Below are 15,907 nucleotides of genomic sequence, written 5' to 3'. Positions count from 1 at the left end.
TTTTTGGTGTTTTTATTGATTAGTACATTTTCACGCAAAAAAACAAGACATTATTTTGTATATATTTACAATTCATACAACTTGGAGAAAATGGAAATGTTTTATCCTGCCTCAAGAGTGAGGTTCTAGTATTGAACACCAACAGCTATGGATCGGAGGGATGGAGTCTTTGTTTCTGCACACTGAAAGGCAGCAGCACCATGACAACCAAAGTACACCTCTTCAGGAATCTGAGTAACTGCAGCTTGACGACCAGGTTTCTTATCTCTGCTTTCCAATCACAGACTGTGTACAGAACAAAGAAGAGTAATTAGTCCTTAACTCACAGCTTTGTCACCATGATCAATTACCGAATAAATTCTGTGGCAGGTTATACCTCAGCTGATTGTAATTTAAAAAAAATTCAGCTGCCCATTTTGAAGAAAAATTAAGTTTTTTTATGTTGTCAGTGTTCCATAATCCAACAAAGACTACTGTCACTGGGAATATGCTTCACCCATGATGCCGTTGCCTATATCACTACAGATGGCATTCTAGGCTGGTTACTGTAAGCCATGTGCGGCACGTTGAGGCTCACCTGCCCAGCGTGCCTCCTGACTGGGTGTAATATTTGTTGTAGTCGAGTCGTAGGAGCAGTTGGGCCAGATCAGAGTTGATCTGGTGGTTCCTCACTGTGGATAAGATCTTAAAGAGCAGGAAGGACTGACGGCTGAAGCCCTGCACAAGACAGACAGACACCAAATATTTCACTTTATTAGTACATGTACTTAGAATATCTGATATTATTATAAGAATTCAGTCAGTTGGTAATACATTACGACAAAAAAAAATTCAAATGACCTGCATGATTCTAAAACATTAGTTGCAGACAGTAGTTAAAGATATTAAATAGTCTATGCACTGTAGCTCTAAGAATTTACTAAGAGGATAATTCAAAATGTCTGACCTTGACTAGAATGTCAAGCTGGGCAGCTCCTCTTTCATCCAAAGGGCCAACGTTTTGGCTGACCAGAGAACAGAAGTTATGGCACAAGTCCAGGATGTCATTTAGACAGTGGAACACCTGAGGGGAAGGAAGGAGACCACAGACAAGAAGATCATCATTAACATTCGGTTATACCCAATGGAACCGTGACAGAACCAAAGGAGGAGTTCAAAGTCAAACTCTGAACCTGAACAACATGGCATGAAAGTAAAACAATCAATCAATTCTCTCAAAGATGAAAACAAGCTGCCCTCATCTCCTCTGTGGGTGTGGGCGAGAGACTCACAGGCTTGAGCAGGATGAAGGACTGGGCTAAGAGGTTGCTGAGGAAATGGTCGTGGGCCAATCGGATGCTTTCAAAGTCTCGGGTAGAGTTGATCTGCTGTAGGAGCTGAGAGAACTGAGATTCCAGCACATCCACCTGGCACACGGGGAGCGAGAGGAGAGGAGCTTTCACTCAGTGGGATAATTCAACACACACACACACACACATAAAAATGAAATAGAATAATAGAGCTCAGCACACTACTTTCTTTTTTTTTTTTTATATTTTTTGGGCTTTTTGCCTTTATTCTGACAGGATAGTCAAGATAGACAGGAAGTGAGTGGGAGAGATAGAGATGGGGTGGGATTGGGATATGACCGCAGGTCGGATTCGAACCTTGGTCCCCGTGGGCACTTGGCTCCGTACATGGTACGGGCGCTGTAGCCTGTTGCGCCACAGCGCCCCCCCCAGCACACTACTTTCTTCGACTAGCAGTTGGCTTATAATCAAGCTCTATCAAATAGATTAGTCCTGATGATTATAATTATGATGAATGATTATGTGTCTGTCCACACCCCCTATCCTTGAGCATTGAGATCCAGGGGGCTAAACCCTCTGTGGAGTGACGTCAGCTCACCTGGAGGTAATACTGCAGGTTGTCCACCAGGAAAGCCATGTGGTTACGGAGCCTCCATTTGACGGCGTCGGTCTGGTTGGACTTCAGGTGTTTCCTCTGCATCTGCAGAGCCCAGCAGTGCTGTAGCTCTGACTGGACCCGACGCACACTTAACAGGTACCGGAACACCACATTATACCTGAGAGAGGAGGAGAGGGAGAGAGAGAGAGAGATGAAGGAGGACAGAGAGAGAGAGAGAGGGGGGGAGAAAAAAGGAAGGGATGAAGAAGAGTGAGGGGAAAGGGAGAGCGAGGTAAACAGAAAGAGATGAAGAGAAAAGAGACGAGCTACAGCCACTGCTGTGTGTGTGTGTGTGTGTGTGTGTGTGTGTTCGGGTAAAGCATTCGAGCTGCACTCACTTCTCCAGCACTGCTGGGGTGAAGAGGATGTGTAGTGGCCACTGCACCTTATAGGCCAGCCCCAGCACCGCCCAGCCGTTAGAGGGGGCTTCACGCGGGGACGTCTCCTGGGGAGGGGTGTTGCCCTCACGCGTGCTGGACGTGTCTGGAGAGACAGACAGACAGACAGACAGACAGACAGACAGACAGACAGACAGACAGACACAGACACAGACACACACACACAGACACACACACACAGACACACACACACACACACACACACACACACACACACACACACACACACACATTCATATTAAAGCTCAGTAAACTGAGTGAGTGTGCTTTAAAGGCATATCAACTTTCACTGAGTCAAAAGAGTTTGACTTCCACATCTATAACTCATTGCAAAGATGCCAACACCTCATTTTCATTCTAGTTGCTAATGACCTGACGCAACAATGATTTTACAAAGAGAAGCAACCGAACGCACGTCCTTGGAGGCTTTCAGATATGAAAACATGTCAGAACCGTTACATAACGACTTGTTTGCTTTCATCTCTAAGTGACTCCACTCCACTGCAATTCATTGTGCAACAGAAAGCAACTTCTGAGAAGACGATGTTCTGACACGGTGTTTTAGGTGTTTTTAGGTGGGTGGTTTTGTCAGCACCTTTGCTGTCCTTGCCCTGGTAGTCGATAGTGAGGTGCAGCAGAGGCAACAGGTTATCATCATCCAACAGCACCTTATGAGCAGCCTGCTGGAACGCCATGTTCACATCTAGAAACACAGCACGACACACCATATTACATAATCACACGCAAATAGTACCGGTACACACCAGCATAAGACAGCAATCTAAAATTACCTTAAAGCAACACCAAAGAGTTTTTTGTACCTTAAAATAATGTTTCCAAAATTGTTTCAGTGGTTCATCAACTCGTAACAGGGTGAACGGCACTTCTGCATTTGCTTTGCGGCCCTCTATCGGCTATAACGCACTATGCAAGTTTGCCAGATCGGGTAGCGGATCTGTAATTCGATGGAATGAGACATAAAAAACTACAAATTTGATTTGCATGATGTCGCAATACATTGTACTAAAATCATGCAACATATTCTACCTTGTCTGTGGACATCTTTATTTGCAAAGTCGGTGCTGGATAAACAAATAGCGTGCATTGGAAAAGTTCTTTGGTGTTGCTTTAACGTTGCAGCAAGACACTGTAAATAACGTAACATAGTGAAAACTACTGTGTGCCAATGGTTGTAGGGGAAATAGTGGTGATGGTTAAATGTGTAAACAATAAACAATGTGTCCAGGTGATCGAGATGTTATGACAGTGTTGAATGAGACAGCTGGATATTTAGGGATAGTTTCAGTATCTGTTCATGTAATCGCCTACGTGACGTGATGTGACGTGTGATGTGACAGTTACCGTGCTCTGTGACTGCAGTGGGCGGGGTCTTGAGCATATGCTGGGCGTGGTCGATGAATACCTGGTACAGCTCCCCACGGCCCAGCAGATAAAAGTCCTTAATGATCTAAAATACAGAGACAGTGGCAATTGGACCAAATTATACCAAAGGCTTGCTTTGCTTCTTGACCAACTGATTCTCTAGCACGTTAAAATACCACCATCAAAATACAGCTGATCTGCCCATCTATACCTTCAGCTGACCAAGGAGATCTGATTCTTCCACCATTAATGTCCATAGATGCTGCAAACACAGAGGACTTCAGTTATTACTCATAAACGCAACACTGACATGGACAGGCTGTGGGTGGAAATCTACTCAACAGAGCGGACCACGACTCTAAAACCTGGTGGCTGTACTCGTTTTTAAATATGCAGCTAGGCTCATTTAAATATGCCGTAAGGCTCATTTAAATATGTCGTAAGGCTCATTTAAATATGCAGCTACACAAATTTAAATATGCAGCTAGGCGAATTTAAATATGTGGCTAGGTTAATTTAAGTGTTGTGTGTAGGGTAAGGGAGCAATATGCAGCTAGGCTAATTTAAGTGTTGTGTGTTGTGTAGTAGGATAAGAAAGCAATATGCAGCTAGGCTCATTAAAGTGTTGTGTAGTAGGGTAAGGGAGCAATATGCAGCTAGGCTAATTAAAGTGTTGTGTAGTAGGGTAAGGGAGCAATATGCAGCTAGGCAGTGGTGGACGAAGTACACAAATCCTGTACTTGAGTAAAAGTAGAGATACACATGGTCAAATGTTACTCCAGTAAAAGTAAAAGTCCTCCTTTTACATTTCTACTTGAGTGGAAGTACAAAAGTACTTGCCTTCAAATGTACTTAAGTATCGAAAGTAAAAGTCCTGAAATGTATTATGATTAATACAGTTGCATTTACTATTGTTGAAATGATTCGGCACAGACATGCAGTCATTGAGCCTTTCTCCTAGCCTTACGAGCCAGACCCACATTAAAATGTAGGGTCTGGGCACTCACCGTTCGCAGTGCTCAGTCCGAGGGGCGGGATAATCGGTTGTCTTTCAAATTCCCTCTGCACGCAATAGGACAGTGGCAGCGCTATGAGTCCCATGCGTTTTCCCACCAGTGGAGCTAGTTGGCTAGTTTAAACTTTTGCCAACTTAAAAAAAGCTTAGCTCGTGTCACACTGTTCGCCAACAGCAACATCCATCTTCTTTGTTTTCAAGTAGCAGGGAATGCAAGCCAAACCGTTGCAACTCTGCCATCAATCATTATGTTAAGCCCGCCTAACGACTCTATACACGATTTAATTGGCCTGATAGAAGTTTAATTTTTCGAGCTCACAAGCCAACGGAGAGTTGCTAGACTAGCCCTGGAAGCAAATGTAATTTGCTGCCGGTAGGGTGCGTCTAGTTTTCTAGGCTACCTTTCTCCTCCATTCAGGACAAAATCAGCTAATAATTGCTGTATGTAGAAAGAACAAAAAACAAACTAAAGTGATATCTTATCGTAGATACTTCAAAGTAACCACATTTTTCTTTGTTGAATGCTTTATACTTTCGGACCAAATCAAGATGTTCCCTTTTGTGTTTGATAGTGTCAGATTGTCTATCATTTGCTCTATGGCGTCAAGAGGCTAGTTGTGGTAACATTAATATTGTGAAAAGGGGTCAACAATGTACAGTAAATAGTGGATATGGCAATAACATAGGTTAGGCAAGACCATTATTTAAAGCCTAGCTGTCTTAATAGAAAATATACATGTACAGTAAGTACACATGTATTTGGACAGTCTTTTTTCCAAAAGGAACTTCAGCTGTACTTCAGCTGTCACAAAATGTAGTGGAGTAAAAAGTAAGATATTTGGCCTTGAAATGTACTGGAGTAAAAGTAAAAAGTTTAACAAAATTTAAATACTGAAGTAAAGTACAGATACATGAAAAAGCGACTTAAGTACAGTAATTGAGTAAATGTACTCAAGTAATGTCCACCACTGCAGCTAGGCTAATTTAAGTGTTGTGTGTTGTGTAGTAGGATAAGGGAGCAATATGCAGCTAGGCTAATTTAAGTGTTGTGTGTTGTGTAGTAGGGCAAGGGAGCAATATGCAGCTAGGCTCATTAAAGTGTTGTGTAGTAGGGTAAGGGAGCAAACCTCAGCAACGGTGCTGCGGATTCTGTCTATGAGGTTCTCAAAGTCCACCAGGCTGAAGAGGGGCTGCTGCTTTAGCTTGTGGAGGTCAGCTGCAAAAATATCCTCCTGATGCTTCAGGATGGAGCCTATCAAACACACACATAGTTACACACACACACACACACACACACACATTAATGATGTAACTAGGGTATACATAAGGCAAACATGCAATACACTGATATTAAAGGTTCTCTTAGTCTTGTTACGCTGTGTCTAAGATAGAAAATGTTTTGTCTCATACAGCAAATATCTCATGATCCGCTAGCTGCATGTCCCCTGAATATGCGGTCCTTGTGGACAGCCCAGGTTTCAAAAACGGCAACAAAAACAGCCTGATCCAGCCTGGACCATGAAACATAACAAACTGTGTTCCAGCCAATCACCAACCCTCGCTCTCCCCCCTGTGCAACTGAAACTGTTCATGACAGTTTCAGTTGCACGAGAAGGAAAGGGAGGGAGGAGCTAGCTAGCTCTCTGTTTTGCTTGATAATACTTCAAACGTCATCAGAAGTGACGTCACCCAATCGTGCTTAGAGAACCTTTAAATCAATGGATTAAGGAAAGGAGATTTCAGCCAAAGTCCTTTTAAGCAAGTCCCTCCACTCGGCGGCCATCTTGCAACACACTTTGGGCAGTTATTGGGGATCTATGTTCCTATTTAACACACTATGGGCAGTTATTGGGCATCTATGTGTAGCAGGGTTGAGTGTGTTTCACTGAATTCTCCCCCCACTTCAGGTCAAGTTCATACATAGTATATTTTCTCTCTTGGGGTACAATAGGGGTTTTCCCACGGTGGAATCCCTTAACTTTCATGCTACCCCAGCTCTGCCTCTTTTGTGACTATCGTGAGGCAGAGGTAGGTGGTTTCTTACGGTCATGTTTCTGTTTTGTTGTTTTTTATTATTTGCCAATTATATATTCGTATCTGTCAAATAATAACTCTCTCGGTGCAGCATGCACAGTATGCATGCGTTTTATTAGGTTGTAATAATTGATATAATTATTGCAGGATTTTCTCACGCTGCAGCCAGTTAGCGTGGCTGCAGGTGGAGCATGCTAGTGAACTCGTTGTATCATTCACTGCGGGCTAGCGGATTTTGGTATAGTGTATTATTAAAGTGTGGTTTACCTGTGTTTGGCAGGAGTTGACGCGCCTGGCTCGCTCTGTGCCTGATACATTTGCTTTTCCTTTGTGTGTTATCAGGTATGCCATTCTTCCTTTGTATTTTTAATACTTTAGATAGTATTAATGTGAATTGTTCATGCTCTTTTGTGACTATGGTGAGGCAGAGGAGTTGACGCGCCTGGCTCGCTCTGTGCCTGATACATTTGCTTTTCCTTTGTGTGTTATCAGTATAGAGTCTCTCATTTTACACAACACAATGCAGAGAGCGTGGGAGAGGGAAAACTACCTCTGTTACACATGTTCCTGTTCAACACACTATGGGAAGTTATTGGGCATCTATGTTCCTATTCAACACACTATGGGAAGTTATTGGGCATCTATGTTCCTATTAAAGTGAATGGGGAGGCATACAGGAAGGGACGGGATATGTGTAGACAGTTGCCATATTGGCGTTACAAACTAACCCCATCCATTTCTATGGAGGATTCTTTGAGTGCTTCATTACAAAGTCTAAGCTTCAGCCCACAACACACCACATTTTCATTGACACCTGCAGAACTGCAACAGCACCAAAAAACCAACCCTAAAATGTGTAGTGTCTTATTTAGCAGGGTGTAAATCAAATAACTTATCTCACCGGCCCCGGACGGACTCTGGTTGTTCTTCTCAAACATCTGCACAGACTCGCCGACAAACAGGATCTTCTCTGCCACGCGGATGGGGATGTAGGACGGGAGCATCTCCGCACGCAGAGAGAACTGCTGCAAGGACGGAGCCAGCATGTTCTCCTCCTCAATCAGCCTCTACAAACACAACCCAATGCAAGAGATAAAGTGAGTAAGCTACACTGTCAATTTGTATCATTTGTACCCAAAATCATTTCTTAAAATGGTTCCATGTCCCAAGAAGCTTTTGCATGCCAGGCTTAAAGAACAGTAATGAGCAATATTGCTGTCTGAAGTTTCTCCTTTATCTAATCAGAGACTAAGGATCCTAACTGAGAACTTGAGAGAAGCTGGGTCACAGAGGAATAGATGAGAGGGATGAAGAGATCTGTGCTGAAGTGTCTGGCTAGACTGACTGACTCACGACTTGATTCGAGGGTCTTTCACAGTGTAGCTCTAACTCACAGAAAGCAAAATAAGTCTCCTTGAGTTGAAGACTGCTTCATTAATATATGAAATAGAGCATTTATATGAGTCACCAGTGTTTAATATGGTATAAAACCAAGAAATTAATATTTTTTCAGAATTGCGCTGAAAATGACTTTAGCGATGTGTCTGTATGATCCTGGGGTATGTTTTGGTTTCATGAGCCAATTTTAGTCACACTACATGGCACGTCAAAAAAAGAAATCAATTATAAAATTTGGGTGAAACATTCCTGAAATCCTATGAACTGGTTTCTCAGACAATAAATAGAAAGAGTGTTCTGCTCTAGACCAAGCAGACGCTGCAGTTATGACCCAGATATCGCTATTCTTAAAAAGGGACTGAGACTGAGAAAAACAAAAAGGAGACAATGAGCCCACAGATTCTATATGAAACTGTGTTCTGCGTCCAACTAGGAACTCTTCATCAAAGAGTTACAGCTTATCCTTTAAAAGCAGTCCATGATTCTAATACGATATCTTTTTTCCCAGTGTTTCCCATACATTAACTCATTTGTGGCACCCCATCACAATATCATCATTGACCACCACACAATGATTTTCCATGTTGTACTATTTAAACTGGATGGAATTCTTTCATTGTAGAGCTATGTGCACCTGTGCACAGACTCTCCTTGTGTCTGTCTGTCGAACCTACATGCACATTTAAATAAAACATTAACAATCATGCAAAGCATAGAAGACGACTGGCTAAATTGTGCTTAAATCTGGTTAGCATCATAACCCCTCTGCACTAATTTGTTAAAAACTTTTGCATCCAAGTTAATTCTGCAAACCTACCACCACAAATAGAATTTAATTCTGTGGGAAACACTGTTTCCCTTAATTCACCTCCCCACTGTCCTCACCCTGCCGAAGTGGCATGAAAGTGAAATGTGCAATTTGACTGACTGTTGATCTTAAATATCAACAACTTTTCTGCTAGAATTGCAAACTGCATTTAAGGGTTTCCCTAAAGAGACATAATCCCTTAAGCCACAGAAGCCCTTCTCTTCTCTTCTCTTCTCTTCTCTTCTCTTCTCTCAGTCAGTGGTGGCCCTCTCTAACCCACCAGCCCTCTCATGGCCCTCTCTAACCCACCAGGTCCTGCAGCTCCCTCAGCTGTTTCCCACTCAGGCCGCCGATGCCCAGGTCCTCATCCTCCTCGTCCTGGTTGCCTGCGCCGCCCCCGGCGCTCGGCCCCTGCTTCACAAAGAACTCCTCGCTCTGGTCCAGCAGCAGCCCGTGCAGCATCCACGCCGCCAGCTGCTTGTACATCACCCCGTGGCACACTGCCAGGATCCTATGGGTATAGTCTACAGATTAGGTATCTGACAGATGCTTTTGTTCAAAGCAGTTTACAAAAATATATTATTAAAAGAACAGACTGAAAATGATTTAGTCAAATTAAATGCTTTAATATTTATGTAAGTGTGGAGGGAGAAGTGTGTTTCAACCTACTTTTCTAAAGCCATGCGTACGGGAGGAAGCCCACCACAGCTGTGCTTATACACCATCTCCAAGATCTGACAACCATGGATCTAACAAAAACAGAAACCACAATTAAACCCTATATATATTCATTATCTCTGGCTGCGTGGGTATTAAAGGAACCGTATGTAAGATTGTGGCCAAAACTGGTACTGCAATCACTTTCAAATTACTGTAAAGCGGTGTATCCCCTCCCCCTCCCCCCTGACTGGCAGAGCTGGCAACCCGGATGCCGAAACACTACTGACTTCGTGATTAGTAGATAGGTGGAGGGTGGCACATCAGGCCAAAACACAACATGACAACATCAACATCAGTTGAGGGCTGCAACTTTACTTTTTAAATAACAATATCCTGGCCGGACTACTGTTGTCAGTGATATAAGTATTTGAAATGAACATGATTTGTTAATGTCTAGTGACATATCAGGGCCATTTTATGATTAATTGAAATACATTTCTTACATACAGTTCCTTTAATACAAACAGATGACAGGGTGATGTGAATTGCAATCCAGTGCTTATGGTATGTCTCACCTTCTGTGATTTGATGGTCTCCACAACAACCATAACAGATGGAAAGAGTAGCTGAAACTGGACAGCAGATAAAGGAAAAGTTAGAGACAGAAAGGCCTATTGCTAAGTATTGTCAATGAGGAGCATCCATTCATCTGGACTTACCTGGTCCAGCATATAGTTCACATGGGATATTGAAAGGTGTGGATCACCAAGAAACTACAAGACAAGGATAAGTTTCATCAAGCATGAATTATAGAGAGCTTTTTCAGACATGTTAACACATTTTACTTAGTTGACAGCAAGCCAACTTAAAAGGGTGCTAATAGAATTTCAAGCACGACATCCCACCTCTTGTTCCAAGTCGAGAAGTGCTTGTCGGTATGGTTGCAACATCGAATCCAGCCCTGTACAAAAGGCCCGTAAATAGATCCCATGGAGTCCAGTTGGGTTTGGCTGGCTGGCATGGTGCTCCTAAATACCATAACCATTATTTGCCAAACGCCTGGTTCAAGAGTAATCATTATCAGTAGAGATACCAGATCTTTTAATGCGGCGTTTGGTTCATCTTACCTGCTGATGCACATGGCCCGTATGCTGCTCTATGAACTCTGTGAATCGCACGTAGTCGGAGCCCAGTTTACAGAGACGATTTAACACACTTATTTCACTTGGGTGAAGGAACGGTAGCTCTTGAGATACCTACAAACAACATCAATAGCATTGGCACATAAACTGACTGATGTGGTGCAATCGTTTCTACAGAAACTGAAAGTGTTGTATTTATATTGTTCTTGATTAGTATGAACTATGAAGTGTTTAGCTGCTATATGTTGCTGAGTCTGTTCGCCAGCTAACGACGTTAGCTAGCTATCTCCCTGGTGGTACAGGTAGCATACTTTACCTGCAAACCTGTCCTTTTGTTCCATGTGAATATTGTTCCAGGATATCCACTTAATGCCAACAAAAGTTCGTGTATCATTTTTCAAATGATTAAGAATATTTCATAAAGAAGACTGAGATACAGACATGTCATTCAAAACTGTAAACACCGCCGAATCTGCCGCCGCAGTATGATGACGCAAACATCCTTCGTTGTAGTTGTCGGGAGTTGGAGTCTGGGCCCTCGGGGAAGTCGTCAGCTGCTACCTCTGTTGCTGTTTTATTGTCATGGAAGCTCCAGCAATGCTTTTGTTGAGTGAGATAAGACGACATTGAGAGGTCAGTAAAGCTATTAAGATGGCCACGTGTGTTCCTAGAGTATTATTCAATGGTGATGGGCAAGTTTTTACCGCCTGTTTGAGGGTAATGTAAACTTGAGTCGTGCTTCATGCATGCTAATGTAGTTAGCTTGAGCTTACGCTACGTTAACGTTAACCAGCAAGCAAGTAAGCTTGCTAGTAACAAGCCAGTTACTCTACTAACACCTTACTCGATTTAGTACTGTGTCAGAAGATTTTTGCTATCTGAAGAGCAGAATGTTGGCCGTACTTCTTTCTGTCTATGGTATGATGTTAAGTTTAAAACTTAAGTATCATACCAAATAAGCATAATTTAGCCCATATAGCTTGCAGTTAGGATAGAATAGACTCCCCATTGTTCATTAGCTGCTACCTTAGCTGCAGGAAGTTTTGATTATTAGCTAGCTTGCTGTCATGATTGTGTAGCCAACCAGTTTCATTTTTGTGTAAATGCACGGAAACTGATGCTACTAAGGTAGCCCCAGCGCGCTGTTGAATACTGCCCAATGTGCCCATGTTAGTCCTAAAGGTCATAAAAAGCATTGCAACCCAAAGTCAAGTAGGCCTATCCTTCACATTAGTTATGTGCAACATGGTTGATTATAGATTACATACCACAGACATTATGTTGGGTTGTTTGTCCTGCTGCATAGCTGCTGTTGGTGTTGATGGTGCATACGAAAAGTGGGTGGTCAAAAAGAAAGGCCTATATCTTTCTATTTAACCTGTATCACAGTGATGGCTGAGGAGGAACCTGTAGATGACATTGTCGCTGAGTACCTTGGCCAGAACCCTCACCTGGCGCCATGGCTAGAGTCGCTCAGAGGGTACTGCGAGACCAACAAGCAGTGGAATGCCAGGAGAGAGTTCATTCTGCGCAACATGGAGGCTTTCCCCACTGTTGAGCCAGGGGTATCAAGCCCCAGCCTTGACAAGCTACTCTCTCTCTCCATGGCATGGGCCAACCATGTGTTCCTGGGTTGTCGGTGAGTCCAGCTGTCCAGATTGCTCTTGTCACACTGTTGTGGATTATTAGGCTATGTTCTCATTAGTCATTATTATGTGCTCATGTTGGAGATGGTTGCTGAAATTAAATTTTTGTCAACTTAATGGGTGTTCTTTTTGTGAAATACATTACAAATGTGGTCATGAAATCATTGATTTAATAATCAATGGTTATATTTTGGCTTTAGTTGCTGATGTGAAATTACTTGTCATTGAATAGAAAATAACTGATTAAGTAACCTTAAGGTTTCTTACATAGGCTTAACTTTTTGTAATAAAGCATATCGTGCCTGATGTCTGCCTCTTGTCTGTGTTTTGTCTTGCACCACTGTTGACAGCCTGTGTACCAAAAGTTTGTCTAACCAACCCTAGAGTATCAAAATGTTCTGTTCTCACGCTGATAGCTGTTAATGTAGCACATTCGTCTCAGTCAGTATTTTGCCATTCAAATCAGCGTTCCCAGACGCACATTCTTCATCTGTGTATGCAATCATAGTAACACAACATACGCTGAAATAAAAACAGTCAACAGCAATGGTGGTCTCAAAAAATGTCAGAAATGATAGATATAATTTCTTTCCATGCAGTTTGGATTGGAAAGTGTTGCCAGTTGTTTTGATCCGCCTATCCTCCAACATATAGGGTTGCCAGTTGTATCACCACTTATTATCTCTATCAATGTTTGTGAAATTTAATCTGTGCGATCTTTGCAGCTATCCCCAGCCAGTGATGAACAAGATCAAAGAGATGGGAGAGGGAGTGAAGGTGCAGGATGCCCCTGTGTGGAAGACGAGGGATGAGATCATGGGCAAAGGGAAAAGACCCCTGGGTAAGACCACCTGCCTACACATTACACACGCACACACACACACACACACACACACACACACACACAGACACACGCATCGTGTGCACACCCCTTCAATGTTCTCTGGAGTAAGCAGGATCATTTAGCGTATTTTTTCTGCTTTATTTGAGAATCTACTTTTCTCTATTTGTCTTTGTTTATGTGGTACTTGCTGGTCCCATGGTTAATAAAACACATTTGATAAATGTTTGGCTTGTTGATATAAACAGCCTACACATATCCGTCATTCATAATGGAGCAATATATTTGCTCCAAGAATTCCGTTTGTAAGGCTGCTATTTTCTGCCATTTTATTCACAGGGGACGGGGAATGTGAAATTGTTTTGGGGCCTGTTCGCCAAAGCCTGCAATTTCATGCAGAAGCTGAGGGTGTTTTTTTTTTTTTATACGATTTTTGGTAGCATGAGTCATAGTCAAGTGATTCAATTCAGCTAGCGACATCAGCTTCCTCAGGGTGTCTCAGCAAATGGGAGAGGGCAAGAGCTGTCATCCAGTAACTCACCCCCACCCCCCAACACACACACACACATAATTACGTACATACATGCACATGTGATTCACGTTGTAGACTACCTCATTAAAGGAGGAGAGGTCTTTGTAAATGCACAGGTACCTCCACACGTGTAGATATCGATTCTTTGTGATTGTGCAGATGGGAATTCAGACAGTGGTGCGAAGAGATCCAAAAGCAGCTCAGACGATAAAGCGGGATCTACCAAATGGGGCCCTTCAGCCGATGCCCCAGCCACCCACCAGCCCTTCTTCAACCGCCTCTACAAGGCCGTGGCCTGGAAGCTGGTGTCGGAGGGCGGCTTCGGGGGACCCAACCTGGACCACTTTGAGGTGCTGCGCAGCTGCGTGGAGACGGCCAAGGCCAGCCTGAGCTGCGTGTTCGTGCCGCTGAAGGACATCCCCGACCTGCCGACGGCGCGCGCCCAGCGCGAGGGCCAGGTGTGCGAGCTGCGCTGCCAGACGGTCTACCTGGGCACCGGCTACGGGCGCGATGAGGCAGCCGCCCGCGCCATGGCCTCCAAGGAGGCCCTCAAGGCCTTCCAGGGCAGGAAGGTGATCGTGAAGATCGGCCGCAGGCGGTTCCAAGGCCGGGACGTGGAGGACGTGGTCCTGGTGGATGACCAGACACGGAGCTCCACGTTCCCTCCCGCCCTCAGCTACCCTTTCCAGCCAGAGCAGAGCTGCTCCTAGCAAAAGCGCGGGACTCCTGTTTTTAAAAAAAAAACCTCAAAAAATGTGCGTAATGCTACATGAGGTTCTTGTCTCATTGAGACTCACTCAGTAAGCCTCGTAGTGAGTGTGTCATCATCACTGTCTAATCCTCAGTCTAATCTACCGTGTAATTAACTCCAAAATCTTTCTTTTGCCATTTGCATTGTTTTGGTTTAAATCATTATTTTGTAATTGCATATATTCCTCCAATTGAAATTTATTTATGATTTAGTGATGACATGATTTTGTGAATCGTGTTTTAACTTTTTGCACTTGTGACTGGCGGTCTGTGTCTGCTATTATAGGTCAGGGAATTCAGACTTTTCTGTTCAGACGTCTTAGCACTGCATGTAGAGAAGCTCGACACAGGAAGCCCTTTATATGTTTTTTTCACACAGGAAGCCCTTTATATGGTGTTTTCACCTTACTTACTCATGCCAGTGCCCATATCAGATCGGTGTTTTATGAAAGCTGATCCATGCAACCAGGTGGACAGACGCAGAACATTTTTTTTCTCCCTTATTATTATTATTATTATTTTTCTTTTCAGGTCCATTTTGAATAATGACCAATAGCAATGGCTTTCTTTGGTCTTGTCACAGATATTGCAAAAGAACCTCTGTCCAGTGCAGTTATAAAACTATTTCTGTCTATGAAGGTGAAATATGTTGATGTTGAGTTGATGTACACACGCTTTGCCTTTGCAAGTGATGCCAGACTGAATTATGAAGAATATCTGAAAGGAAATGCTTAAATGAAGGCTTTGAAGTGAGATCATTAAAAGTTTGGTTTATTAGGTTGTGACAAGTTACCATTGTTGCAAAAGATCCCTTAATGGATGATATTTTATATTGTTTTGATGTAATGATTGCTTTGGAATTGTGCCTTGGGGCTTTGAATGGGTAAGTTTATGTTATGTAAGTGCATTTGAGGGGGTTGCTGTCTGGTTTAAAGGAGAGTTAGGGGATGTATATCTTTTCCTCTAATTGTCATTCTACAGTTCTCCTTTTCTGATTTTCCAAATGGCTGTCTGTGCCATCTTCTTCATCACTCTCTGAAGACAGTCTTTGGTTTTCTGTACTAATATTGAAATGTGTGGCCCTTGGCAAATCAATGACCCCTGTCGTTTCCACAGGAAAGTTTAAAGCTTGAGAAGTTCAGATAAAACCACTTTTAATTTGCTCTGTTGCAGCGATACAGTTGCATTGTTGTGTGTTAAGAGAAAAGAGATGCCGAGGATTACTGAAAGATAGCTCTGCTGCGTTATGAGTTTTCTTGTTCCTTTTATTAGAGTGGCCGGATTGCCTATGGCGTGTGTTTGTATTCACTCTGTCATTCTGAATACTTGTAAATAAAATTGTATAAAAATGAA

The 15,907-nt window shown here is 43.0% G+C and overlaps 2 protein-coding genes across 2 annotated transcripts; one reads left to right on the top strand and one right to left on the bottom strand.

Annotated features, from left to right (window-relative positions):
- Positions 1-14: 14 nt before the first annotated feature.
- On the bottom strand, positions 15-11,256 carry tubgcp4 (tubulin gamma complex component 4). The gene is made up of 18 exons (XM_076287106.1): positions 11,102-11,256; positions 10,771-10,899; positions 10,549-10,671; positions 10,363-10,416; positions 10,219-10,275; positions 9,653-9,732; positions 9,293-9,494; positions 7,679-7,844; positions 5,871-5,995; positions 3,940-3,990; positions 3,708-3,813; positions 2,941-3,048; positions 2,286-2,430; positions 1,888-2,065; positions 1,272-1,406; positions 947-1,063; positions 578-717; positions 15-285 (listed from the first exon to the last, which is right to left on the bottom strand). The coding sequence occupies exons 1-18, from the start codon at positions 11,177-11,179 to the stop codon at positions 279-281; spliced, it is 2,001 nt and encodes a 666-aa protein (XP_076143221.1). The 5' UTR covers positions 11,180-11,256; the 3' UTR covers positions 15-278.
- Positions 11,257-11,306: 50 nt separating this feature from the next.
- Positions 11,307-15,907, top strand: cdkn2aip (CDKN2A interacting protein). The gene is made up of 4 exons (XM_076287107.1): positions 11,307-11,418; positions 12,175-12,424; positions 13,157-13,272; positions 13,964-15,907. Exons 2-4 carry the CDS (start codon positions 12,177-12,179, stop codon positions 14,512-14,514), a joined length of 915 nt encoding a protein of 304 aa, XP_076143222.1. The 5' UTR covers positions 11,307-11,418; positions 12,175-12,176; the 3' UTR covers positions 14,515-15,907.

The sequence above is a fragment of the Alosa pseudoharengus genome, unplaced genomic scaffold, assembly GCF_046254945.1.
Source record: "Alosa pseudoharengus isolate Yale_2024_CS ecotype anadromous, Long Island Sound unplaced genomic scaffold, YU_APseudo_1.1 YU_APseudo_1.1_scf_16, whole genome shotgun sequence".
Lineage (NCBI taxonomy): Eukaryota > Metazoa > Chordata > Actinopteri > Clupeiformes > Clupeidae > Alosa > Alosa pseudoharengus.
The sequence above is the reverse complement of the archived record's forward strand: the minus strand, read 5'-3'. Positions and strand labels throughout refer to the sequence as shown.